At 30.7% G+C, this 27,912-nt stretch overlaps 6 protein-coding genes across 8 annotated transcripts; 5 read left to right on the forward strand and 1 right to left on the reverse strand.

Moving 5' to 3' along the window:
- Positions 1 to 606: 606 nt before the first annotated feature.
- On the forward strand, positions 607 to 6,101 carry LOC134831462 (solute carrier family 23 member 2). The gene is made up of 5 exons (XM_063845191.1): positions 607 to 849; positions 2,152 to 2,268; positions 2,330 to 2,820; positions 2,890 to 3,185; positions 4,407 to 6,101. The coding sequence occupies exons 1-5, from the start codon at positions 805 to 807 to the stop codon at positions 5,177 to 5,179; spliced, it is 1,722 nt and encodes a 573-aa protein (XP_063701261.1). The 5' UTR covers positions 607 to 804; the 3' UTR covers positions 5,180 to 6,101.
- A 1,324-nt stretch (positions 6,102 to 7,425) lies between these two features.
- Positions 7,426 to 8,299, forward strand: LOC134832699 (protein D2-like). The gene is made up of 2 exons (XM_063846816.1): positions 7,426 to 7,593; positions 7,729 to 8,299. The coding sequence occupies exons 1-2, from the start codon at positions 7,464 to 7,466 to the stop codon at positions 8,211 to 8,213; spliced, it is 615 nt and encodes a 204-aa protein (XP_063702886.1). The 5' UTR covers positions 7,426 to 7,463; the 3' UTR covers positions 8,214 to 8,299.
- On the reverse strand, positions 8,278 to 9,810 carry LOC134832698 (actin-related protein 2/3 complex subunit 1A). Its single transcript, XM_063846815.1, has 3 exons — positions 9,760 to 9,810; positions 9,466 to 9,699; positions 8,278 to 9,394 (listed from the first exon to the last, which is right to left on the reverse strand). The coding sequence occupies exons 2-3, from the start codon at positions 9,536 to 9,538 to the stop codon at positions 8,340 to 8,342; spliced, it is 1,128 nt and encodes a 375-aa protein (XP_063702885.1). The 5' UTR covers positions 9,539 to 9,699; positions 9,760 to 9,810; the 3' UTR covers positions 8,278 to 8,339.
- A 46-nt stretch (positions 9,811 to 9,856) lies between these two features.
- LOC134831363 (E3 ubiquitin-protein ligase RNF113A) lies at positions 9,857 to 10,941 on the forward strand. Its single transcript, XM_063845082.1, has one exon. The coding sequence runs from the start codon at positions 9,884 to 9,886 to the stop codon at positions 10,916 to 10,918; it is 1,035 nt and encodes a 344-aa protein (XP_063701152.1). The 5' UTR covers positions 9,857 to 9,883; the 3' UTR covers positions 10,919 to 10,941.
- A 940-nt stretch (positions 10,942 to 11,881) lies between these two features.
- On the forward strand, positions 11,882 to 13,266 carry LOC134831281 (probable inactive tRNA-specific adenosine deaminase-like protein 3). Its single transcript, XM_063844976.1, has one exon. It carries the CDS (start codon positions 11,931 to 11,933, stop codon positions 13,005 to 13,007), a length of 1,077 nt encoding a protein of 358 aa, XP_063701046.1. The 5' UTR covers positions 11,882 to 11,930; the 3' UTR covers positions 13,008 to 13,266.
- Positions 13,267 to 16,361: 3,095 nt separating this feature from the next.
- LOC134830019 (transcription factor CP2) lies at positions 16,362 to 27,606 on the forward strand. 3 transcript variants are annotated; one of them, XM_063843363.1, is made up of 8 exons: positions 16,362 to 16,940; positions 17,451 to 17,781; positions 24,192 to 24,261; positions 24,720 to 25,581; positions 25,640 to 25,812; positions 25,866 to 26,061; positions 26,615 to 26,730; positions 26,797 to 27,606. In XM_063843363.1, the coding sequence occupies exons 1-8, from the start codon at positions 16,707 to 16,709 to the stop codon at positions 27,215 to 27,217; spliced, it is 2,403 nt and encodes an 800-aa protein (XP_063699433.1). In that variant the 5' UTR covers positions 16,362 to 16,706; the 3' UTR covers positions 27,218 to 27,606. The 3 variants fall into 3 exon arrangements, with proteins under 3 accessions (XP_063699433.1, XP_063699434.1, XP_063699435.1); XM_063843364.1 differs by lacking the exons at positions 16,362 to 16,940; positions 17,451 to 17,781 and adding an exon at positions 23,636 to 24,120; XM_063843365.1 differs by lacking the exons at positions 16,362 to 16,940; positions 17,451 to 17,781 and adding an exon at positions 23,636 to 24,090.
- Positions 27,607 to 27,912: the final 306 nt, after the last annotated feature.

Here is a 27,912-nt window from a genome sequence, read left to right on the forward strand (position 1 = left end):
GATGAGTAACTCCGTCGGCCTGTCACTCGTTATTTTATGTCCATAAAAAAAATCTTCCAGCCAGTCAGAAATTGAGTGCATTAATCCCTTTTTAAGCCAAGAAAATATTTTTGTACTTGACGAATGCGACTTAAAGGCCTCCTCTTGTAAATGCCACCCCTTTTATCGCTGCACACAATCAAAAAAACCACAACACAAAAAGTGATCGTTATCGGAATGCACCAACCACTTAACTGGTTTTTGAAGGCTGTAGAAAGGTTTCGCTATACCTTTTAATGTTACAAATTTTCATTTTGTCACAGACAACCGACAATCGCTGAACAATTTTTTTTTTTCGTGAAAATACTTCCCGAAAAAAATAAATAAAAAACAAAAAAAAAATAATGTGACTGATTGTTTGCACCGAGATTAAAAAGGCTTTGCATGAAAAACGTCATCGTCGTCATATCATCAAACCACATAGGCAAAATAGACGCACACATGCGACGACGACGACGACAGTGAGTATATGTGTCAATTAAAATTCATTACAGTCTTATTGTTGTTGTTTTTATTCCACTTTATAATTGTCTTGGCAAGTCAAGTTCGTACTCAGTCTGATACGGACCGCGGAAGCAATTGCATCAAAAAAGATAAAAAAAAATACTTTTTTTGTCTCTTGAAGACTTGTGATAAAAAAAAATAAAATTAATTGAGTTAAAAATACATTTTGCTAGAATTTATTTTTAAAATTTTCCCAAAGTGAAATTTATTATTAGAAGAAAGTGATTTAATTTTAGTACGTTAGAAAATTTATTGATCATTATGACGACGACGATAGAAGTGGAAAATGATCATCAATTGGCAAACGTTAGTAGAACTTTCTAATTTTTTTGTTTTGATTTTTTTTTTTTGAGAATCATTGATTTAAAATTTTTAATTTTTTTTAAATTAATTTTTATATAAATTTTATTTTATATAAAATTTAATTTTTTTCATTAAAAAAATTGTTTTTTAATTTATTTTAATTTCTGCTTTATTTTATACGAAAAAGTTTTTTTTTAATTTAATTTCCGAAAAATTTATTTAAAAAAAAATATGATTTCTTTGGATTTCTTTAGCAAAAATTCGAAGAAAAAATTTTTAAATAATTTTTACTTATTTTTAATTAAAAATTAATTATTTTTCATAAAATATTTTAAAATACTCAAAAATCTATTATTTTTAATTTTAAAAAACTTATTTAAAGTTTTTATCATTTTTTTTTAAATCTTAAGAATTTTTTAAATTCAATTCTTAAATTTCTTTTAAAAATTTAAGCAATTTTTTAATATATTTTTTATTAAAAAAATATTATTTAAATTTTTAATTTAATTATTTTTCATAAAATAATTTTAAATACTCAAAAATCTATCATTTTTAATTTTAAAAAAAATTCTTAAAATTTTACAATTTTTTTTTTCAATCTTAAGAATTTTTTTAAATTCAATTCTTAAATTTCTTTTAAAATATTAGGCAATTTTTTATTTTTTTTTTATAACTTATAAAGCAACTTTGTATCACTTCATGACAACTAATAAATTAAATTTAAATTATTGCATAAAAAACTAGTCAAAGTCACTCAAATACTGCAAATTTAATACAAGATTAATTGATTTTTCCATTAAAATCAGAGCATTTATTCACAAAGAACAAAAATTTATTCATAAATTCAAGAAAATCGTTGAATATTAATGCAAAAATTCAATTTATTCTCAATTAATTAACGATTTCTGTGACTAAAGATTAATTTTTCTCATCGTTAAGCCACGAACTTTTTTCCTCTCGTTAAATTTATTCAAAATTACTCAAAAAATTGCCACATTTTGTTATCACTTCTGTTGCTTCTTGCTAAATATTGACTTGGTAAAGATGTAAATTAGGCCTCGATGGAGACGCCAGGCTTTGTTGCGCTCAAAAATCGAGGTCAGTTACGGAGAAAATTCACTTTCACCGTGTCGCGCTCCGCCCATTTTAAAAAAAATGTCGCAAGATAAGAAGATAAGCGACTCGGTGTACGAGTCGTAAATGGCTTAACTCGCGGAAAAATAAAATGGAGGACAAATTTCTGCGTGTTTTTGTCTGAATTCTGAATTAAATAACTGACACAAATATTTGTGGATTTTATTGCAGGGCACGAACGGCACAAGTAACGCGACTGGCAAAGGGAAGGACGATCGTAAATGTGATCTCTTATACGGAATTGATGATAATCCGCCGTGGTACATGTGTATCTTTCTCGCTTTACAAGTAATTTTTTGACATTTTTTCGCCTAAAAATAAAATTTTAATTAAAAAATCAATTTTTTAGCATTACCTAACGATGATCGGTGCCATAGTGTCAATTCCATTCATTTTAACGCCCGCTCTTTGCATGGATGATGCATCGCCATCACGCGGCGAAATAATTGCCACAATGATTTTCGTCACGGGACTCGTAACGCTCGTTCAATCGACCTTCGGATGTCGTCTCCCCATCGTTCAAGGCGGCACAATTTCCTTTCTCGTACCCACACTTGCCATTCTTAACCTCCCGCAATGGCAATGTCCCGCCGAAGGTGTCATCAATGCCATGTCCGAAGAGGAAAAGACTGAATTATGGCAAATCCGGATGCGAGAACTCTCCGGAGCGATTGCGGTTTCGGCATTAACGCAAGTTGTTCTCGGCGCCACGGGCTTGGTTGGAAAAGTCCTCAAAATAATCACTCCTTTGACAATTGTGCCAACTGTCGCACTCGTTGGATTGACACTTTTCGAACATGCAGCAGAAACGGCAAGCAAACATTGGGGCATCGCAGTCGGGTAAGACAAAATTTAGTTGACTGGAAAAGTTTATGAAATGTAAAAAATCAATCTCTTATTTTCTCGCAGAACGACTGCAATGTTGACATTATTTTCGCAAGTACTCGTTTCCATTACCATTCCAATTGTTATTTGGCGCAAAGGTCACGGCTTGCAAGTGATTAAATTTGCCATTTTTAAGCTGTTTCCGGTATTACTTACGATTGCGATCATGTGGGGTATTTGTTTGGCACTTACCTTAACCGATGTGTTTCCAGAAGGACATCAGGCACGCACAGATGTTCGCATGAAAGTTCTTACCGACGCTAGCTGGTTCCGTGTTCCTTATCCTGGGCAGTTTGGCATGCCGACAGTTTCATTAGCAGGTAATTATAAATTTTTTTCAAGCGAAAATTGACTTTTTACTTTAAAAAATATCAAAATTTTTTGAAAAATTTAAAATTTTCATTAAATTAAAAAAAAAATTAGCAGTTTTTCATTGAATTTTGTACAAAAATTTCATTTTTTTAATTTTTATTCGTTAGAAAATTATTAATTATTTTTTTTTTCATTCAAAAAAAAATATACTTCACTTAAAGATCAATTTTTTTATAAAATTTATCATTCTCTAACTGAATAAAAAAATGTTTAAAAAAAACATTTAAAAAATATTTTTAAAAAAAAATAAAAAAAATATTTAAAAAAATAAAAAAAAAATGAAAACTAAAAAAATAAATAAAATTTAAATTTTGTGAAATTTTTAAAATTAAAAAAAAAACTTTTTGAATAATTTTCAATAAAATAGTCAAAAATGTTAAAATTTTCTAAAAAAAAAAAATTAAGTAAAAAAAATTGGTACACGTTGAGACCAATTTCATAAAAAAATATCAAAATTTTCATGAAAATCCGTTTGAAAATTATTAAATTCTTACTTTTTTAATTTTTTAATGAAAAAAATTCAACTTTATATTTAAAAAAATATTTTTTCTATTAATTTTCAAAATTGATGCACAAAAATATGCAAAATCTTTTGAAAATTTGTTAAAAATTGTACTTTTTTACTTAATATTCGATTTTTTTTTCTGTTCTAATGTTTTCAACTTTTATGAAATTCAACACATTTTCGACTGTTGTATGACTGTCATTCACTTTTTATGCAAAAATTTACTCAAAAAACATCAAAAATTTCTATTTGTATCAAAAAAATATTTGAAAAATGTATTTAATATTTTTGACTAAATTTGACACAAAAAAAAATTGAAAATTAAAAAAAAATTTTTTTTTCAAAATTCAAAAAAACCAAAAGTAAAGGAATTAAAATTCAAAAAAAAATTAAAAAAAAAAAACAAGATTAATTAAAATTAAAATTAATTAATTTTTTTTTTTCAGAAAATTATTCAAAAAATTCAATAAAAAAGTTTGATCACTGAAGCTCTTGTGAAAAATATGAAAAAAAAAATTTCCTTCAAAATTATTCAATTAATTAACACTCACCATTGTGAAAATTCTACAATTACTCACTTAACACCTTTTACAACAAAAACATTCAAATGAATCGCAAACATTTGCCAAATCTGACACGCGCATCATTTTTCCCTCTCTTTCAGGTGTCCTTGGAATGCTCGCTGGCGTTCTCGCTTGCACTGTCGAATCCATCAGCTACTATCCCACAGTGTCCCGCATGTCAAATGCTCCCCCCATCCGTCTTTCCGCCATCAACGCAGGCATTCTCATCGAAGGCGCCGGATGCGTTCTCGCCGGCTTATGGGGCGCTGGCAACGGCACAAACACTTTTGGCGAAAACGTTGGCGCCATCGGAGTCACAAAAGTCGGCAGTCGTCGCGTCATCCAATACGCCGGCGTCATTATGCTCATCCAAGGTGTCATCGGGAAATTTTGCGCGGTTTTCATCATGATCCCCGATCCCGTTGTCGGAGGGATTTTTTGCGTCATGTTCGGCATGATCACCGCTTTTGGTCTCCAGGCGTTGCAATATGTGGATTTACGATCGTCACGGAACCTGTACATTGTGGGGGTGTCACTTTTCTTCCCGCTCGTGCTTTGTCAGTGGATGCACAAGAATCCCGGGGCGATAAATACGGGAATTGAGACAATCGACTCGACTTTGAACGTTTTACTGAGCACGAGTATTTTGGTTGGCGGATTTTTGGGATGTTTTTTGGATCATATCATCCCGGGAACGAAAGTTGAACGCGGAATTGTCGCCTTTAACGATGAAATTTCGTTCGAACAAACGGAAGATGATGAAAAAGTGTCGACCTATGACTGGCCAATCGGGATGCGGTGCTTGCGGGCTTGCAAATGGACCCAATATGTGCCGTTCTTGCCGACTTACAAGCCGCCCGCGAAAAAAAACTGATCCAGTTCGCAGCAAAAAATGAACGCAAATGAAACGTGCGAGACATTCACCTTCTTTGCCGTTCAAATTAATCATTTTATATGATAAAAGCGTGTCTCGCACCGTAAAAGTCTTAAACTAATAGTAAATAAAGCCGAAAAAAAATTGTGTATTATAAAAAACCGACTTTGTCAACACACACAAAAACTCACAATGTTTGTTATTTTTGCACGGCTCGTTTAAATCATAAAAAAATATCGCGTCGACGAAATCATGACCTACACAAGAGAGATTCGCTTGAACACGATGAAAAACACGTCACTCGAACCTGGCTCGTGTCTCCTCATTTTTTTCCATTGTTTATCGCAATTTGTGTGTGTTATCGCCTTTTTTCTTGCGATAACGAGACCTTAAAATCGCGATTTTTTCGTCGTGGCCCGTGCAGAGGCACCTGACTTTCTTGTCCGCTATCTATTCCGCGACAAGAGCTACTATCAACAACGAGTGCGTTTCGCTTTTGTGTACCTTGGGAAAATATTTGCGCGATAATTAATAATTCATAAGAGACACGGCTCGTGGAAGTTGTAAAATTGAGTGAGCGAGCGAGATAATAAATTATTTGTCGAGTTTTGTTTTGTTTTGTTGTTCGGTTTAATAAATAAAATAATTGAAGCGCTGTAGATGCAGCGAGTCCGTTTGACTAGCTGTTGAATGTAAGTATTTGTTGTCCGCAGTAGACAGCGAGAGGGAAAAGTGTCTCGCGCGCGCGTCGCGTGGATGGGAGATAAAGTGAGTGAGAATCTCATTGAAAAGCCGGTAGTCGAAAGTTTGTATTGTATGCGGTTAAAGTCTTGAAGATAAGCGACTCGTGTCTCCAATTGAGGTCGATTTTGATAAATTTGTTACATGATTTGGGTTATTTTTGGCACAAAGTACACGGCGTCTCCATTAAATGTTTTTTAAATTATTTTTTTTTCACTTTTTTTTTAATTTAAAATTTTTTCTTTGAATTTTTCTGCAAAAAATATAAATTTCATTTAACAATTTTATTTAATTTAATTTTTTTTATTAAAATTTTATTTATTTGTTAATTTTATTTTACTTTATTTTTTATTTTTTTTTTATTTTCATTTTTTTTATTTAATTTTGTTATTCAAAAATTTTTCAAATGAGTATAAGGGAAACTTTCTTTCAAGGCAAAAAAAAAAAAATTTAGAAATAATGAATGGTTGACTTAAATTTATTTTTTTTTTAAACTAATAAAAATTCTCGATTTCAAATAATTTTTACTTGAAATTAAAGTTAATTGGTGATTTTGAGTAATTTTTACAAGAAAATTTAAATTTCTTTAAATAGCTTTAAATTTCTTAAAATGTAAAAAAAATATTTTTTAATATTTTTTCAATCTTAATTTTTAAATAATTTGAACTAAAATTCATAAAAAAATTAAAAAATAAAAAAATTTTTTTTCATGAATTCTTTTATTAAGTCGCTTAAAATTTATTTAAAACTCAGTGTTCATGTTAAAAATTAAATAATTTAAAAATTTTAATTTTTTGTGATTTTTTAAAAAGTTTTAAAGAAATTATTTTGAAATTTCGTTCCTGAATTAATTTCGATCTATAAAATTATTTTTCATAAAATAACTGAACAAATTTTTCTATATTTTTGATACTCTTTTTTGCCATTTTTTATAAAAATAAATTAATAGGTAATAAAAAAAATAATTTTATTTGATAATTTTTTTAAATAATTTTATTTTATTAAAATTTTTAATTAAAATTTATAATTTAAATAAATTAGAATTACTTTTTTATAAAAATTTAAAAAAATAAATAAAAATTAAAAATTTATTTAAAAAAAAAAATATTTTTCATGAATTTTTTGTCAATTTAACGAAAATTTTTATTCATGATTGGAATAATGAAAAAAAAAACTCGTTGATAAGGCGTCGCCTTAAATTTTTTGAATAAAACTTTTAACGATATTCATGAAAAATTTTTAATTTTTATTCAAAAAAATTCAGAAAAATTAAGAAAATTTTAAATATTTTTATGAATAAAGCTTTTAAGCCCTCTAAAACTCCTTAAAAATGCATAAAAATAAATAAATTTTCTCGATTTTTCTTAAATTTTGTACTCCTCAGCCTCAAATTCTCATCCTATTGAAAAATTCAAGAGACCTTCACACTCATGGCTCTATGAAACATACGTTCCATATAAAAACCCATAGTTACAAACAAAAGTCACAACTCCCATTGACATCCCATAACACTTGTGACCTTTATTCTCTGCACCAAAAGACAATGTTGAGTCGTCGGATTTTGGGAGCAATTTCTCAAACGATAAAATCTCAAGTTAGACCCTTCAGTTCTGCCCTAAAAAACATGGAAAAGGAACAAGTTGTGCCCGATGTCGTTTCTCAAGTCCCCAAAGGTAAGAATTATCTCGTAAATCCTTTAAAATTTCCCTTGTTATTCCCGGCACTTTTTATCTTATCTTTCCTACACGAAAAAAAAGTTAAAATGGCGAACTTTCTCGAACTTTAATTAATTAATTTCCTTCCATCAGAGGTTGTCACCGTGAAATACCCAAGCGGCGTCGAAGTGTCGCAAGGCAACGTTTTAACCCCGACGCAAGTCAAAGACGAACCCAGCGTCACTTGGTCTGCCGATGCCAGTGCATTTTATACACTTTGCATGACGGATCCCGATGCGCCATCCCGCAAAGACCCCAAATTCCGTGAATGGCATCACTGGTTAGTCGGCAATATCAAAGGCAACGACGTCAAAAGTGGCGAAGTTTTATCCGCTTATGTTGGTTCAGGACCTCCACAGGGCACCGGATTGCATCGTTACGTGTTTTTGGTGTACAAGCAAAACGGAAAATTGACTTTCGACGAGAAACGCTTGCCCAACAACTCGGGAGACGGGCGTGGATGCTTCAAAATCAGCAAATTCGCGGAAAAATACAAACTTGAATTGGTAGCTGGCAATTTCTATCAAGCCGAATGGGATGATTATGTACCAAAATTGTACGAACAATTGGGCGGTTAAGAAAATTTACTCGAAAAAAGCCTTTAGAAGCGAAGTTTCCTTTTGTGAAAGCAAAAAAAAATAATAAAAAATATTTTGAAATTTAATTTTTCAATTTTTTTCCAGAAAAATGGAAATTTTTCAAGTTTAATTCAAAGTAAGACCTTGCATGGAACGCGTAAGAGTCTTCAAATCCCAAATAATCAATTGGTTATCCAATCCAGAGGTGCTAATTTTGCTCGTAGACTCCTTATCGCCGGCATAAATGACCAAATTAGTGATCGAATTTTGATGCAACGAGTCTAAAACCGTATCCGCAGACTCAGATTCCGCTCGTTTATCCAAATTCTGGAAATGACGCATCGCCGACAAGTTTCCGCCAGCTTTTTTCTGATCTTGTTCCAATTTTCCGAGGAACGTAATCTTGTTATCGCCTGCCGAGAAGAGTAACGGCGTGCAACTATGCCCCGCGACGACAACAACGCTCGGATTGATCCACAAACACGTCAAAAACGGCAGATATTCCGTATTGAGTTTCGTCACGACGGGCCCATTAGGCGTCGCTTCCGCCAAATTGATCGCCGAATCGTGTCCAACCCAGCAAACTTTATTGCCGTCGGCGGAAAATGACACGCCATGAATCCAACCGCCTCCGGTAGGGGAGTTTTTGAACTCTGCCATCATTTGTCCGAGTGGCATTTTCGCGCCCCATGGCGTACGAGTCGGTTGTTGCTCAATTTCCTTGATGTAAGCGGAAAAAACGCGAACTTTGTAGTCGGTGCTGCCCGCAACGAGCAAAACGTTGTTCGGATGCCAGTCCAAAGACGTCACCGTAGAGCGAATGGGCTTCTTGATGTGCTTCGAGACCCACCAATTGTTGTCTTGCTCGAAATAACACACGGAAATGAGACGCGCACCCGAGCCAACGGCGAATTTATTCTCCAACGGGGACCATTTAACGCAAGTTGCGGCACGATTGATGCGCAAAAGCACCAAAGTTGGTTTCCATTTCTTGTTGTCGTCTTGAGTCCATACGTAGGCGTTACGATCGACGGCGCAGGTGACGATACGGTTCGTTTTTGGAGCCCAATCGATGCCCATGATACGCAAATCGTGCTGGTTTAGGACATCAAGCAACTTCCAGTCCGAACCGTCGCGTTGGAAGATGTTAACTTCTTGATTGTTGAAGGAAACAGCGAGTTCTGGAAGAGAAATCGTCAAAAAATTTTAATTTTATGAACTTGAAAGTCATAAAAATGATAGAAAAACTTACGAGTACGGTCCGCATTCCAAGCATGACACGAAATGGGATTGACATTCGAACCAAAAGTATGAGTTTCGCTCATTTTTCCTCCGAAATTGAAGATTTATGGAAAATTTCTTATCTCTCAAGTAGTAAATGGAACAACGCCCCTTGCAAAGATGACTCACGACACAGTTTTAATACTTTCACAGGCAAGTTAAATGCGGATTCGAGGACTCTGGTCAGTCAACTCGAACAAAAAAGCTGAAAAATAATCAAAAATTATTAAAATTCACGAAAAAAATGAAAAATTTAGTGACTCACAATTTCACGAAACTTTTGATATGAATTTTAAACGTCACACAAACGTCAAATCTCCCGGGGGCGAGCTGTCAAAGCAGTTTGTAAACAAAAACAAACGAATAAAATCGTAAAAAATCTTGAAATCATGTCAGAAGAAGTCGGATTCTCGTTCAAAAAGCGAAATGTGAAGAACAAATTCGCCCGTAAACGCAAACAATCGAGCGACGAAAGCGCCAGCGATGAAGAAACCGGTCCAGCTGTCGTTAAAAACGAAAAAAAGAACAAACGCTTGAACCCAAATGTTCAATCCACGAGCAACATTCGGAAGCAACGCAAAAAATTAGCGGATGGAGGTGCTTCGACGTCATCTGAGGAGGAAGAAGATCTCACAACAGTTAGTTATCGCTCGAAAAAGGAAGCGGAATCGGCTTTACCGAAGGATCAAGGTGCTACTGCTGAACTTCAGTTCGAAACGGAGAAAGATAAAGACGCCCAAACGATTTTCGAACGAAGTCAGCAGATCAACAAGGAGCTCGAAGGCAAGGAAGACGACAAAGTTTATCGGGGATTGAATAATTACACGCAATATATCAAGAAAAGGGACACAGCGCAAGGCAACGCAAGCAGCGGAATGGTGCGAAAAGGTCCAATTCGGGCCCCAGCTAATTTACGAGCGACCGTGAGATGGGATTATCAGCCAGATATTTGCAAGGATTACAAGGAAACCGGGTTTTGTGGGTTTGGGGACAGTTGTAAGTTCTTGCACGATCGCAGCGATTACAAGCACGGATGGCAAATGGAGTACGATGAATCGAATAAATACACGAAAAAGTATGATGATGAGTCAGATGGCGAAGACGAGACGAAATATGAGATTCACAGCGATGAAGAAGAATTGCCATTTAAATGTTTTATTTGCCGGAAAAGCTTCAAAGATCCAATTGTGACAAAGTGCAAGCATTATTTTTGCGAAAAATGTGCGTTGGAACGGTATAAAAAGTCGGCGAGATGCGTGGTTTGCGGCGTTAACACGAATGGAGTGTTTAATCCAGCGAAAAATTTGATTGAAAGACTCAAGGCGTGTCGAGGATCGTCAGATGAGGAACGAGACGAAGATGAAGATGATAAAAAATATGAAATTAAGAGCGATGATGAGTCGGATGACGATGATGATGAATAAATTTAGAAGTTTTAGACATAATAAAAGATGAAAATTGAGAAAAATTTAAAAGAAATCGACTTTTTTGATCAAAAATTTGAAGGTTTCTGAGATATTTAATGATAAAACTGCTCTAAAAATGTATTTTCTGATTTAAAATTTAAAATTTTTTAAGATTTTTCATGACAATTTTGTTCAAAAAATTTATTTTCTGACGAAATATTTAAGAATTTTAAGGATTTTAATGCTTAATTTAATTAAAAAATTAAATTTTTGAGCGAAAATTAAGGATTTTTGAAAAAAAATAAATTTTTGAACAAAAATTTAAATTTTTTTTTAGATTTTTGGCTACCTAAAAATTGTTTTAAAAAATTATTTTATCAACAAATTTTGACAATTTCTAATATTTTTATTGATAAATTTGCTCTGAAAATTCAGTTTTTGAACAAAAAATTATTTTTTTTTTAATTTTTAACTATAAAATTGTTCTAAAAATTTTTTTCTTAACAAATATTGGCGTCTTTTAATATTTTTAATGAAAAATTTTCTTTAAAAGTTATTTTTTTTTAGCAAAAATTGATTTTTTTAGGAAAAATTAACTTTTTTTTTATCAAAAATTTAAATTTTATAGCGAAAATTGAAATTTTTAAGTGATTTTTTAAGCTAAATTTACTGAAAAAATTATTTTCTGAACAAAAATTAAATATTTCTAAAATTTTTAATACTAAATATTTTCTAAAAAAATACATTTTCTAAGCAAAAAAAAATATTTTTGAAAGAAATTGATCGAAATTTTAATTTTTTCGACCAAATTTCAACCTAAAATCTATCCTGAGCTTCATTAATGTAATTAATTTGAATCATTTCAGTTAAATTTTCATTAAAAAAAAAGGCCCCTTGATGAAAATTCTCACATCCATCCCTGAACATATGCCATAGAAACACAAATTTTAGTACAAATCAGCTGTTTCGCCATGTGAATTTGTTGACAAACACTCGAAAAAATCAAGTCTCTCCGAATTTTCAATTAAAAATGTCAGAAAATCCCCCAAAAAAGCCAAAATTAGAAGAAAATCTTGAATTCGAGTGCATTTTACCCGACAACTTATTGAAACCAGTAGAGCTGATTGAAGTTTTCGTCCTAAATGTGCGCGACAAGAAACACATCAAGCAAGCATTTCAACTTCTCGCCGCTTTTCCATACAAAGATTTGAATCATCTGAAACGAGTAAAGGACTTGCAAGTAATTTTCTGTGAAAAAAATCAACTAAAGGACATTCGAAGGACGTCAAATGAGGAAATTGATGAAAATAAAAGTGACTCAGAATTTCTCGGAGAGTTCGTCAAACGACAAAATTGGAGTGAATGGTGTTCAGAGGAAGTTTCGCTCGTAAAAGTGCCCGCTTGTCAACCAATTTTAAGATGGCAATATGAAGAAGCTGCAAAATTCTGGCCTTGTAAATTCCACACGAATGTCGAGATGGAAAGACTTGCCTCGAAAAGTCCTTTTATTGAGAAAGAAGCGGAAATTCATCGAGATTTAATGAAATCTTTGCTTTATTTGTCCCGTAGCCTTGAAGAAATTGACGTCGGTATCGCTGTAAATCCTTTGACGAACAGAATTGCTGCCATTTCTCACGATTTGACGAATTTTCATCCAATTCTCCATACTCCAATGTCCTTAATTGATGCCATTGCTCGTTCCCAAAACGGCGGAGCCTACAAAGAAACGAAAAAACCTCATCCTGAAGACAAAAATGACCTAATTTTCAAAGGACTTCCTTCAAATTTGGTCGAAATCTTGTTAGATTCTAATCCAAAACTTCAATTTGGAGCCACAATTCCCATAAAAGACAAAATTTCCGACTCTGAAGTCCTCGTCGGAGATAATTTAGAGAAATTTGGGCCTTATTTATGTACCGGATACGATATTTACCTCACAAAAGAGCCTTGTTTCATGTGCGGCATGGCCTTACTTCACAGCAGAGTCAAACGAGTCTTCTTCGCACATCCCACAAAAGACGGATCTCTTCTCACAAAACTCAAATTGCACACAGTTGAGGGCTTAAATCACCATTTCCAAGTTTTTCGACTGAAAAATGACTCATGACAAATAAAAATTACGCAAAAAAAATTGTTTACTTGCAAATTATTTTGTCAATTTAGCAAATTTGACGATAAGTATCGAAATAAATTCATTAATTCGCGCTAAAAAAAATAAAAGTAAAATGTTTTAATCAAAAATAATAAAAAAAATCAATTTGTAATTGCAAGAAGAATTTGACTGCGATGTTATCGGCAATATTTTTTATTCTGTAGTGGTTTCGATAAAAGGCAACACGAAACACTTTTAATTGGGATCAATTAGTAATGGGCAAAACTTTTCAGTTATTTTTGTTGCACGATCGGTTGTTGTCATTGTTTGCGCGCGCGTTGTTGTCGCTGAAGTAAGTACATTATGATGATAAATGTGTGTTGATCGTTAATTAATTTGTCCGTTTTATTGCCTTTTGTGAATTCGGTGTAACTGCAAAATATATTGCTCTCGATGGCACTTTTATTGGATGATGATTGGAAATTATTGTTGCGGCTGTTAAGGAGATTGTATCAAATTTTATTTTATTTTTTTTTTTTTTTTTGAAGAAAGTGCGTCTTAAGGAATTTTTATTTAATTTTTTAATTAATATTAATTAAGTTTTTTGTTTTATTTTTATTTATTTTTTATTTTATTTATTTATTTATTTTATTTATTTATTTTTTTTTAAAATAAGGCTGCTCCAAACGAAAATCAAAAATAAAGTCCGATGACCCATTTTAAAATTCAAAAATCCAATTTTTTTAAAAAAAAAAGTTATTTCATTTTGATCGTTTTTTGTTGTACTTTCATAATTTTTCAAGACATTTTCAAAAAAAATTATCAATTATTTTAATTTTTGTTTTGAAAATCATATTTTAACTTGAATTTTCTTCTCTAAAAAAATTTTTCATAAAATTACTCCATTTTTTTTCAAATTTATTTGACAGTTATTTTTTATTAAATTTAAATTTTTCAATTTTCAACTTAAAATGATCTTAAATCAGTTTTTAATTTGAAAGTTTCAAAGGAGATTATTAAAAAACAACAAAAAAGTTGATCAACGATCAAAAATTGCTAAAATTTTGTCATTTTGTATGAAAATAAATATTTCAAAATTTTTTTTTATTTTGCCCCCCCATTTTATTTTCAAAAATTTTGGACTTTATTTTTGATTTTCATTTGGAGCGGCTTAATAATTCATTTTAAAATATTCAAATTTAATTAAAAAATAAAAATAATTTTTTAAATGTTATTTCTTTATTTTTCTTTTTAATTTTATTTTTTGTTTTTATCTTTTATAATCTTTATATCTTTTATATAAAGATTATATCTTTATTAATATTTAACTTTAAAAAAATAGCTTAAAAAGAAAATAAAAAAAAATTATTAAAAATTAATTTTTTAATTTTTTAAAATTAAAAATTTTTCGCTTTTCTTTTCATAGTTTTACTCCTTAATTTTTTTTTACTTAGAAAAAAAATTAATTTATAGGCCAATATTTATTTAATATTTTTTTTTGTCAAATTTACTTTTATTTTTTTTTTACTTAAATCTAAATAAAATTTTATTTTCAATTTTTAAAATTAATTTTTGTTTAATTAATGGCTTCAATAATTTGACTTTTTCAATAATTAAATAAAACAAAAATTGCGCCAAAAATAAAAAAAAATTGACCAAAGTTGAATAATTTGAAAAATTGTTCTCATCACAATATATTTTTTAATAGACTTTTAATTAACAAAAAATATGTTCAGGAAGGTCAATTCACCAAAATATTTAAATATTTTTTCAAAAATTTTAAAAATCTTTTAATTTTTTTATTTATTTATTTTTTTTAAATTAAAATCTTAAAAAAATATTCAAAAAAGCGAACCTTTTGACATAAAAAAAAGTATTTTTTATATTTTTCTCAATTTTTCCATTCATGTCACTAAGGCTAAAAACTTCAATTCAAAGTATCAAAACTACATGCAAAATCAATTAAAAAACTTGAACGTTCAATACCCATCGCTAAATAAACAAATTTATCTATTGACCTTCTTAAGTCTAAAAAATTCCATTTTTCAGCTTGCTCCTCTTTTCCAAAAAGAAAAAAACCCAAGAAATTATTTAAAATAATTCCCGTTTCAAAAAAACGACAAAAACCAGTCGCCTCCACATTTCCTCTTGACTCATCGCCGCATTCCGATCAGATCCTCACCGCATTCGTCGGCATCTTGTACGTACCTGCGACAAGAAAAAAAAATGATATTAAATCTAATCAGACAGGTTTTCGCACCGAGAGACACAAACACTCGCAAAGAAATTCATTCTCACAACAAAAAAAAATAAAAATATTGAATTGATAACAAAACAAACAAATTTCAAAAAGTTAAATACACACAAAAAACGATGAATTTGTAGTTGTAACTTAAATTTTATTATATTATTTGTCCGTCTTCGTCGTGCATCATCACTTACTTTAATAATAATTTTTTTAAATATTAATAAAAAAAGCGACTCACACATACTCGTGTGTGAAGTTGTTATGAATGAAGTGTGTTTGTATGAGTTTACATGCCACTTGTTCGTCATTTTGTACATTTATCAATTCTCTGAAGTTCATTCGGTTTTGAGCTTTTCGAAAGATAAGACGTGTTTTTGTCTCAATCGAGAGATCTTTTTAACAAACACAGAAAAAATAAGGTCATAAAAGTGTTTTTTTACCAAGCATTGACGAAAAAAAGGAAGATAAAAAAATATTCAAATTCGAAATTTATTTAAAATAAAAATAAATTTTCATAAAAAACGAATCGACGCGACAATTTAGAAAAAAATTAAAGTGCGTGCGGATCAAAAGCGGTTCAAGGAACTAAAAAAAATTGTGTTTTTTTTTCGGAAGCCATCTTTGTCGATTTCATTTAATTAAATTGAATGACACGTAAATGACATAGACGCGATAGAATGAAGAAACGAGCTAAAAAGTTTATTTAAAAAATAAAATAATTGGACAAAAATTAAAGAAGCAAAAATAAGAAAAAAAATTGAAGAAAAATCAGAAAAATTAAAAACATTTTGAATGAGTTTTTTAATAATTATTTTCACAAATCAACAAACCGATACATTGGTCGAGGGCAGTGTCCTTTAATTTAAAACTCTAAAGAAAAAAACTAAAAAAAAAAATAATTCGTGAAAAAATCCGCAAAAGTATCTACTTAACTTGCTGGCACCGGCACATGGAGTCTAATCACCAAAAGTCAGAATTTGTTTTTTGGAGTCTGGTCAACAAAATGCTAATTGAAATCGAGAATACATTGCTGCAGAGTCATCGTCAACGTGAAACCACTGGAATTAAGAAGTTGTACAACTCCTTCTTCGTTCTTTTCTAATTTGAGGGGCCACTAAAAACAGGCTCGGATTTTAACGGCACGAACTGATTTTAAAACAAAAAAAACAATTTTTGATAAGAAAAAAAACTTTAACTCATTAAAGACTGTGATTCACAATAAAATCAAAAAGTAAGAAACAATTAAGAAAAAAAAAATAAAACCAAAGACAACGAGATCCAAAGATTCCAATATTCTCAGAAAATAGAAAAATTGTCTTTCATAGTGTTATTTTTTTGTGTGTTTGTAATAAGTGATGTAGATTCATTTTTGATAGAAACAAAAAAAAATTAAAAAAGTAATTAAATTAGTACAAAAAAAGTAAATTTAAAAAAAAATTAGTGGCCCCTCATCAACATCTCAATACATGAGAAGAATTGACCGAATGGCGGCACTTTCTACCTTAACCCCAAATGTGTCTCTTGATATTTATCAAAGCACCCAAAATATCGACGCATTAGTCGAGACAGCAGCTTCTGCAATTCAGAGACGTGTCTCGCTGACAAATTATTTGAACAATTTAGGCGGAAATTTTGATTTGTTTCAGTCTTTTGATGGGTTTAATGAGCAGGAATTGATTGGCGGACATCAGTTCGAAGAGGTAACATTTTTTTGTAAATTTTTGTTTAACTCAAAATTTGAAATAAAACTTAATTGAATAATTATTTTTTTAAGTAAAATTTGCTTTTAAGTTAAAATTTATAAAAAAAAAATTAATTAATAATTTGGCTTAATCGAATTTAAAAAAAAAAACTTTTGAATTTAAAAAAAAAGTTATAATTTCCCACAAAAAATTGTCAAAAAAACTTCAATCAGGACCAAAAAAATTCTTAAGTCAAAACTTAAGTTAAGTCTTAAACTTAAGCTTAAGCCAAAATTATTTTTTGATATTTTTACTTAAGCTTAAGTTTTAGTCCCATAAGTTTTTGTGAAGTCTAAGTTTAAATTAAAAAATTAAACTTTCCAATTTTTTCTTAAACTTAAGCCTATAAAGTCAAAATATTCTGTTGACTTAAGATTAAGTTAACATTTAAGTAACGTTAAAGTTTAACTTAAGCTTAAGTCATAAATGCTTTGCAACTTAAGTCTCATAAATCTTGTTAATTTTCAGCCACACTATCGTCAACCATCCATTCAACAACCAACACCCATCAATACTTCCGCCAATCACGTGTTCAATCATTCACTGGACTCCCTTTTGTCCCCAAAAGATTTTGAAATAATGCCCGCTACGCCCGACCTAATGGTTTCGCGTAAACGTCGCGTTGACTGGAACACTGAAGATGCCCTCACGGATTTCTCGTCTGACTTTAGTAACAGCAATTCGCCCAAGGTGCTTTTAAAAGAAGACGCTTCACCCGTTTACGGCAATGAAAATGTCGCAAGTAACTTTACGACGTCACATGAGCAACCAGCAAAACGCCTCAATAAAGGGCAACAAGGTAGGTTTTCGAAAAAAAAACATTAACAACTTTCTCTTTGTACCTATTTTACTTAAATATTTGATGTGCAAGTTACATTTGGATAATCGGTAATCACCAAGGGTTTTTAGCTTAATTAGGTAACGAAACAGGTCTAATATGTATTTGAAACTATAAACTGGTTCCTCAAAAAAAAAACTTTTAAAAAAATTGTTTTGATCAGTTAACTATTTTGTTTGTCGATCTTATAAAATTTCCATTGTTGACAGAAAATTTTTATAGTTGTTTATGAAAATATCATTTTATTTTTTTGACTTCATTACATTAGTAATTATTATGTTATTAATGTATATGAAGTTGATGCGATGCAAAAACAGGTTCGGGCAGATACGAAAAAAAAATTGGAAATACCCGTAATGTATTCTTGTTTTATACCTGTTTTTGAGACGTTTGTTTTGTGGATTCGTTCTAAGTAGACATGACGTCACAGGCAAGATACCTACTCGATAAATAATGTACATATTGACAAAAGTGCACAAAACAAAGTCATAAAAGAATTTAAGTATGTCTCGGACAAAGCTCCTTTAATGATTGGAGTACAAAGTTCAATTAAGATTTGCTTTATTTATTCAAATCGAAGATTAAACTAATTTTTTTTTGTCTGTGATAATGACTTGATCGCATTTCGGCTTGCTTTAAAAGTTAATTATACTCATTAAATATGAGATGTTAATTAATTTACAAAAAAAAACTGTTTGAAAGATAAATCACGAATTTTTACTTTTAAAAATGTCTTTCACCTGAAAATCGATTTATCTTTGCTTTTTAAGCTTTCGAGAGGATTTTTATCGGAAAAAAACAAAGGTTGTTAACATATTGCCAAACAATGACAGTTTGTGTAAATTAAAAACATTTACGTTTTCCCCTCGACATGTCGCGACAGTATGGAGATCAATATTTGTGGCACGTTTAAGTTGAACCTTAACAAAAATTAGGTTAAAGGTCAATGTAGTTTCTGTCCTTTGGACAAGGTTTGAATCTCAAATCCTAAAGATTTTAAAGTTTTTTTTACTATTTGGGTCGATATTTCAAATTTTTGGCTTTTTCTGAATACAAGATCCTTAAACTAGATTGAAAACTTCTCGGGTTAGGTATACTTTTGACGTAAATGATTTTCCTTGGGACACCTTATTTCATATTTCATTGATTGATAGTATAAGTCGTTACAGAATTTAGATTTTTTGGTTCCTTCTGAGGTTTTCTCATCCATTGGTCTTTTCAAAATATATCTCTTGGAACTGTTGAAAGTAGTTAGTTTCTGCTAAAATGTATCGTTTAAAAGCTTTTGATGAGGAAAAGTATCAAATGTCTTCTTTAAATCGATTTACATATATTGCTATGGTTCTCCGAAATAATATTGGAATGATGCTAAAGGAGTGTTTATTAACATTTCTGCAAAGATATAAAAAATATTAGTATTTCAAAGAGTTATACTCACACGTTTTACTCGAGATAAAATTTAATCTGTAAAAACAACTTTGGCTTACTCACGTTTTTTTACTACTTCTAAAATATACGGACAGACATCATTCGTCACTGGAGCATTTTTAGAGCTTACCAAATAATGTCCTAAAAAGTATTTAATTTTAATTTCTTTTCATTTAAACACTTACCAGAAAATGTACTGAAACTTCATTTCTCACAACTTTTCAGTTTCTAACTAACCTTCTACCGTCATCTTCCAAATAAATGTCGAGTTTTTATTGGCATTAATTAATTGCTCTTGATTAAAGAACACGTTGATAGAACGTGTACTATTTTTCTGCGACTTTGTTTAAGAACAATATCTTTCCAAGTAAAATCTATGAATACTAAATTTGAAAATTTTAATTAACTATTTTTATACAAAACTACACGCCTTATATCTAAAAATATATTTTTTTATCTTTTCAAGTTTTTTTGTCAAAAAAAAATTTTTTTAAAATTTCTTTAAAAGAACAAACGACTTACTGAACACTTGTTCAAGCTTTTTGTCTCGTCTCGCAGAAAAAAAACACATTGAACTTCTTATTTAAATAAAGAATATTTTCGACACTCATCAACATCGGCTTAGTTAGTGACAAAAAAATGTATCTTTACAAAAAAAGTCACATGACCACTTTCAAAAGTAAGAAAAAAAACTGCAAAGACACGTCACATTTCATTTTATTCTTCATTTTGTGCATACGATATATGCGTGAACCAAACAAGCTATCAACAAATTTTGTTGATTAATTCAAATTAGAAACCTGTTCAGACCATCACATCGACAACAACAACAAAAAAGTTTAACCTTTGAAGTTGATTCTGGTTTAAAAACGATAAACTTTTATTTTTTTTCATGTTTTTCTCAAAAAAATTCGTTTCTAACTTTGAACAAAACTTTGTTGTCCGGCAGCCAGAGGCGACAATTGATAAGGATTTCCAAAAGAAAAATATAATAAACTGTCGTAAATTACGTTAATTATGAAGCTTAAAAGCTTGTTTGGATAAGATGATGATTGCGATATGTGAAAAAGTAAATAAATAAAAATTTTACGAAATATAACAAAAGATGGCTTTGTATCCACGATAAGTGAGTATTTTTACGAGATCTGAATTTTTTATTGAGGTTAAGCTCGTTTTTATCACATTTTCACACCTTTTAAAAAATTTTCACTCAAAAAAAAGTCAATGAAAGATTTTTTTATCAGTTTTTATGACTCACCTCATTAACAGCATCAAAAGCCATGTAATTCGGAGTCCCACGTTGGATTTCCCTCTTCAAAAAAGTAGAATCTCCCATTTTTTTTTCGCGCGCTGAAAAACGTCTGCTACAAAATACACGACAAAAATTCATTACATGAAAACGACGAAAAAATTAACAAAATGTTGTCTGATTAAGTCGTCACGGTTTTTAGATATCACTCCACTCGCGATATAATTTTAGGCGTTACTGAGCTGGATGATTTCGAACAAAAAAAAACTGAAACATTTCATTAAATTCCGATTTGAAAGTGTGTCGTCTCAGCACGCTCATTATCCATCCGAAGTCAAATTTCTGGTCACAGGTCATCAAAAATTTTTATTTTTTTCTGATAAGAAAAATAAATTTATCTCTCAAACACAGACAAACTTAAGGCGTTGGAAAGAAATCATGTCTGTGCGAGTAGTTCTCTAACACCAATTAAGACGATTTTTATAGAAAATGCAGTAATGAGACACAAAGATTACAATTACAGAGAGAGGAATGTAAATAATAATTAAGTTTTGTCTCATGTTTGTTATCACGTCTGATGTTATTGAATTTCATGTCTACTCGAAATAGGGGGCTGGTACTGCAACAAGGGATTAAAAAGACACGAAAAGAGTTTCTAAAATGCCCAAAGACATGAAAAAAGTCTCGAATTATTGAATTATGTGGAATTGTCTAGTCATTCACGATCAAATGCGACACTTGAAAGATAAGGAAATTGTGTCAAGGTTTGTTCCTAAATTCTTGTTGTTTTGAAAATTTGCCAATAGTTGAGTTTTTGAAAAAAAAAACTTAATTTTTAAAGAATTTAATTTTTGACGTGTTTTTTTTTATTTTCACATGAGTTCAGTTTATTCAGCTACCGGTACAAAAACAAGAAATAAGGTTTTGATAACAAGTTATAACTCTATAAATTTGTTTAAAATGATGAAAATTTAGCTATTCACTATATTTTTTAATTTTAACAATTCATTATAGAATATTAATTCAAAAACTTGAATTTTGGTTAAATTAAATTTAGGCCGCTCCAAATGAAACTCAATAGTTTTGTCCGATATAGGGGCAAAATTGTTAAAAATTTCATCAAAAATCACCGATTTTTTGTTATTTTCAATTTTTTAAAAAATAATTTTTAAATTTTGTAAAAATCGTAAAAAATTTTCTTTAAAAATTAATTTTCATGAAAATTATTGAATTGAAAAAATTTTGACAGTTGTTTTTATGATATTAATTTTTTCAATTTTAATTAATTTTTTTAAATCAATTTTTAATACACAAATATCAATGTAAGAAACTCAAAACAACAAAAATATTGATTAAAGATCAAAATTTTTTTTTTAAATTTGATATTTTGTATGAAAAAAAATATTTCAAAATTTTTTATTTATTTTGGACAAAACTATTGGGTTTCATTTGGAGTGGCCTTAATAAAAAATATTTTAAAATTAAAAAAATAATCATAAGTAAATAAAGAAGTTTGAACTAAAAATCAATTTCAGTAAGAAATAAATTTCAATAAATTTTTGAAAAATCAAAGAAAGCAAAAATTTTTAAACAAATTTTCTAATTTTTGAAAATTTTTAGTAAAAATGTCAAATAATTTAGCTTTATGATTAAATATTTTAGTTAAAATATCCCAAGATCCTTCAAAAAATTGGAAGAATGGCCCATCGATGAAACCGGGAAGATGAAGAAAGAAATCTATCAAGCCATGTGAATTCATTTTACTATGCAGAACTGTACACGAAATGACAGAGATGGAAGATTTGGATCAATTTGCGAGGAGACTCACTCTAAAGTTCTTTAACGGAATCATTGCTCATGAGAACCCGCACATTCAATCTTTGCCAATTTCATTTTTTTATTCCATTAAGGATTTTTATAAAATTCCTGAAGTCCTTGTTTAAGTTTCTTCTTAAAAAAAATTTTTTTTTTCTCTTTTTTGCTTTTTTTTTCTGTTAAGTAAATGTGTGTTTTTTTGTACACTTTTTACGCACTGGCATGATGCATTATGGTAGTCCGGGAAATCCGGAGTCGCAGACTGAGTTTTCAGAGGCTTGATTGCTCTTGCTACTTAACTTTGGCGCTACGTAAGGCAATTAGTATTGGTCACGACCAGGGATAGTTGCAAAAATTTTCCGATGATGTTCACTGAAACTGAACTTAAAATAAAATTGACGAAATAAAAATTGACTGTTTTTAAAAAAAAAAAAAAAACTATGCAGATCTCCAAAAAGAACTAAAGAGTTACTTAATATGAATGTCAAACAAATCAGAGTGAGATTTGCTTTCCTCACGAAACATACAAGGCTTAACAAAAAAATGCATAATGGGATACAGAGGATCGGCTGAATTTGTTAAGAAGCGGAAACGAACTGAGGTTGCCTTGAATGAGATCAGCATTCGCACAGAATTGTTTATTTTACAAGGGAGTAAATTTGTTGAATGACATGATGCGTTACGGATTCCATATCGAAGTGAACTATGCGAATTTTAAAAAAGCCACGCACAAAATCGCGCGATTTCAATCTCACTGAGACCGAAAACAACTTTAAATGATGAGTTTTTAATAAAAATTTTTTTAATCCTAATTATGAGATAGGTTAGGTCTTCAGGCAACCCTTAGAAATCCCCGATAGTTATACTTATCTTCATATTATTACAATTTCTATATTACAATTACAATTCAATATTACGATTTCAATTCGTTGGGGGGATGAAAAATACGTTAAGAGCCCCTTAAACATCATTTTTTCTTGTTCCGTTAGTCTCTTTTAAACGAATATTTTTTTATTCAGACCTAATTTAACATTTTACTGGGTTTTGAGATTATTAAGTGAGCTTTCTATAGGATTAAATCCTCATTAAATTAGAATTTTAGTAATTTTTCAAAACAATTCATTTTCTCGAGAAAAGTTTTCGATATTTTAAAAGTTCGTTTGTTGCATTCCCTCATATACGTGCACCAAAACTTTCGATTTTTTTCGAAAATCATCGAAAGTCACCTTTTTGCGTGTAGTTGTTATCAGTGCGACACACAACTTTACACCCAAAGTCTCACACAATGACGAAAACTTTCATTCTTACGGGATGTCACTTACTACAAACACTCGTCGTCACACATCAAAATCATCATCATCAAAACAACAAGAAAAACAGAAAAAAAATAATTTACTAGTATTTGTTTAAAATGTTTGAACTCTCATCTCGACGCGTCTCGTCTCCTACAATCATTATCTGTCTTCTTTATACTTCCATCGTACTACAACTTCGTTTCTGTTAATCAGTTGTGCTCAGTCTCAGTCTCTGTCGCAGCAGTTTCAGTGCGATTTCCTTGAAAGAAACATGTTAGTTTCGAAATTCATGCGAATTAAAATAGAGAATTTCATTAAATTCAAAAATGTCTTCCTTTAACGAGTCAAACATGAACGACGACGAATCCGACAAAATGTCCACAAATAACGCGACATTCGAATCTCAGATGAAAAATGTTCCGTTCGAAGATCAGTTACTGTACAAAACATGGCTGCTAATGGCGGCGCAACAGCATAGTCCAGGTAGAAGTCCCAAAGTTCCGCGGATCGATGGTTAAAATAATCTAAAAATAAGGGAAAAAAATGGAAATTAATGAAAAAAATATTTTTTTGTGTCTTTTTAGGTCGTTTAACATGGCCCGATGACTTGGAATTGGATTTACAACAAGAAATTTCGAACAGCATCTATAACGGGTGAGTGTCGCAACTGGAAATTTACCCTTTAGGTCAAAAATCAATGCAATCTACGCGAAATCTCTCGTCACTTATCATCTTCGGAAATCTGTGACGGAGCATTTCCATGCATTTTGTTGGAAAAAAAACAAAATTTACCGTTGACCATCACTTTTTCCACGCATTTTCGAGTATTTTGTTTTGCCATTGAATACAAATCGAATTTTTTTAATATAATTATCACTCGGAACGTCACCGTACGGAACGTGTACGCTCGCAAATGGCATCCAGGTGATAATTTTTAATGATTTAATGTAAATGTAAGCTGGAATCAAAAAGTTTTTTCACACCGCTGAGATAATTGAATCAAAAACTCTGAAAAAATTACCTTTCTGACATCAGTTTTGTTGATTTTCGGGCACGAAATCTCGTCCAAAGTACAATTTTTATTAATTTTATTTCATGTTTCTCCCCCGCAGTGACTCCTTATTCAACTTTTCGGGCCTTACGGTGTTCAAACGTGAATTTACCCAACCGACTCCCGAAAATTATTCGCCAAATTGCGTAAATGACGATCCGCAACAGCAACAATTGATCAATAATTCGCGTAATGATGGTTGTTCCGGCAATCGGCAGCAACAACAAGCGATGCAATCTGGTTTCATGGGTACTGGATCGACTGCTGGAGGAAGTGCTGGCAGTAGTGACATGAATCCGGGTCAGAATTTCAATTCGCCCAATCAATATGAGAATAATGGAAGTCCTCCGCAACCGCCCCCGCCCCCCATGGAGATCGGAAATGCAAATTCTCGTGAGTCCTATGGGCAATTTGAGTATATGTTGAAAGCTGCAACAGCAATTGGACAAAAACACAACGAAGACAGCTTGACGTATCTCAACCAGGGACAGAGTTACGAGATAAAATTCAAGAAAACCGGCGATTTGGGGGCTTTGCGAGGCAAATTGTTGAAAAGTGTCATCAAAATTTGCTTTTATGAGCGCCGTTTGCAGTACATGGAAAAAGAACAGATGCGCCAATGGCAGGAAACCCATCCGAATGATCGTGTTTTGGAGTTGGATGTTCCTCTGAGTTACGGGATTGTCCATTTTAATCAACCCGCGAACTTTAGTTTTAGCAATATGATCGAAGTTTTGTGGGATCCGCAACAGGATTGTGGCGTTTACATCCGAGTTAATTGCATTTCGACGGAATTTACGCCCAAAAAGCATGGCGGCGAGAAAGGCGTTCCGTTCAGAATTCAAGTTGAAACGTACGAGGACAACGTTTACGGCGCCAATAAGCCTCTCAAACCTCTTCACGCAGCGGCTTGTCAAATAAAGGTAAGAAAAAATCTGAAAAATTAAAAAAAAAATTACTAAAAATGTTTTTTTTTTAAAGGTTTTTAAGTTAAAAGGAGCCGATCGCAAACACAAACAAGATAGAGAAAAAATAATGAAACGTCCTCCTTCGGAGCAGGAAAAGTATCAAAGAAGTTACGAATACACAATTTTGCATGAAATTTCACTTGAGCATCTCTACAGCATGATTCCCAATTGTTACAGTCCGGAATCGTAAGTTTTTCTTTAAAAAATTTAAATTTTTAATTAAAAAAATTGATTTTTAGGATTAAAAGAAATATTTCTCCGGCATCTGATTCACCAAATCAATATCTTTCCAAGTACGATGCGTTAGTTCCCTTTGGTGCGGGGGTTCAAACAGGAGGATTGATGCGCACAGATAGCATGACATCGACCAATGGCTTATTGAAGCCCGACGAAAGTGAGATAATTAATCTCAATAAAATGGATTATGAGGAATATGTAAGTTTTTTGATGATTTTTTAAATTTTTTTGAAGATTTTGGATTTTTTTTAAAGAAAATTGATTTTAGAGCTCTAAAATTTGTTAAAAATTACTTTTAACTTTGAATTTTTAAAAGATTTTTTAAGAAAAGAGTTTAAAATTTTTATTTTTAAAATGATATTTAGCAACTTTTAGTGCTTCAAATTAACTTTTTCTTGAAAAATTTATTTAAATCTTTAAATATCTTGTAAAAATTTCTAAAATTTCAATTGTTCAAATAATTTTTAATCATTTTAATGCAAATTTATTGATATTTTTTGAAGATTTTGACAATTTTCTGAAAAAGAAATGTCTTTGAAGCACAAAAATTAACTAAAAATTGTCTAAAGTACTCTCAAAGTGAGAATTTTTAAATTTTTTCTTTAAGAATAGAGTTAAAAATTTTTATTTAAATTGATTTTTAGAAACTTTTAGTGTTCTTAAGAGAATTTTTCTTAAAAAAATATTCAAAAATTGAAAAATCTTACCCAAAAAAATTATTTTTAATCATTTTTGTTCAAATTCTTTCCAGATAACGCCCATTTCGGCAGAATTCTCTCCCGTACAAGTTGCACATTGGCTCGCCCAACAACGTTTATCGAAATTCACGAATGCTTTTTCACGTTTTTCAGGCGTTGATCTTCTTAGGTAACACAAATCCCCATTTTTTCTTTAAAAAAATCAAAAATTTTCATAAAAAAATTATTTTTTTAGAATGACAAAAGAAGACCTCATCCAAATCTGCGGCTTGGCTGACGGCATTCGCATGTACAACATCATCCATTCGAAGAGCATCTCGCCCCGTCTCACAATTTACGTAACGTTGGACAACGCCGTCTATCACGCCATTTACTTGCACAGCTATTCCATCAAGGAATTGTTCCAAAAGTTGCATAAAGTGCCCGGATTCGTTGAGCCGCCATCGTCGCCGTGGGATCTGCAAACGAAATATTCCGACAGCAACAACAGTCTCGTCGATGCCGTCAAAATGAACTTATTCATGATTGGTCCGGCGAATGTGCAAGTGATGCTAACTGACGAGGTATTGAGCAACGTGAAAAATGACTCGCTTTTCGCGGTTGAATCACAAAACGGAAAAATTTTGATGAGACCCGAAGTTGTAATGAGCCATTAAAAAAATGAAAAAAATGAAAGAAGAAAATTTGAAACGGTGACGGAATTTTTTTTATATTTTTTTTTTCTAGTGAGTAATTTCGGTTAAAAGGATTTTTTGCATAATTTTTTGTTTCTAAGAATAAATCTACATAAAAATAATTTTTTTAATTTTAAGATTTTTTTAAAGTATTTTTTTAATGTTTGTCAAATCAATGAAAGACAATTTTTAATAAGTGCCTAAGTAAATAAAATTAGCTTTAAGTCACATAAATATTAATGAAAAATAGTAGAGAGTTTCAAAAGGCTTCACCTTACTTTTTGATTTAATTTAGTCCATAAATTTAGAATTTTCACCCAATTTTATAGTACTAGATTTTAATTTTTACTAAAAAAAAATATATTTTTATAAAAGAAGAATGAAAAATAAAGAATTACACAAAGATTGATATTCATTAAAGAGAAAGAGAAAATGTTTAGAAATAGAGATATCTACTAAAAATGTTAGAAAATAAGTTTTTAAAGTTAAGATTGTTAACAAAAAAAAATGAAATTTTGCAATAAATTGTTATTTTTGCTTTCATACTTGAGATTTTTATTATTTTTTTCTCTCTTTTGGGTTTTTTTTTTAATTAATTTAAATCGTCAGGAGTTTTTAAAGGTAATTTTTCATATCTTTTACTTAAAGTTTAGTTAAAATTTAATTAATTATAATTT

The sequence above is a fragment of the Culicoides brevitarsis genome, chromosome 2 (assembly GCF_036172545.1).
Source record: "Culicoides brevitarsis isolate CSIRO-B50_1 chromosome 2, AGI_CSIRO_Cbre_v1, whole genome shotgun sequence".
Taxonomy (NCBI): domain Eukaryota; kingdom Metazoa; phylum Arthropoda; class Insecta; order Diptera; family Ceratopogonidae; genus Culicoides; species Culicoides brevitarsis.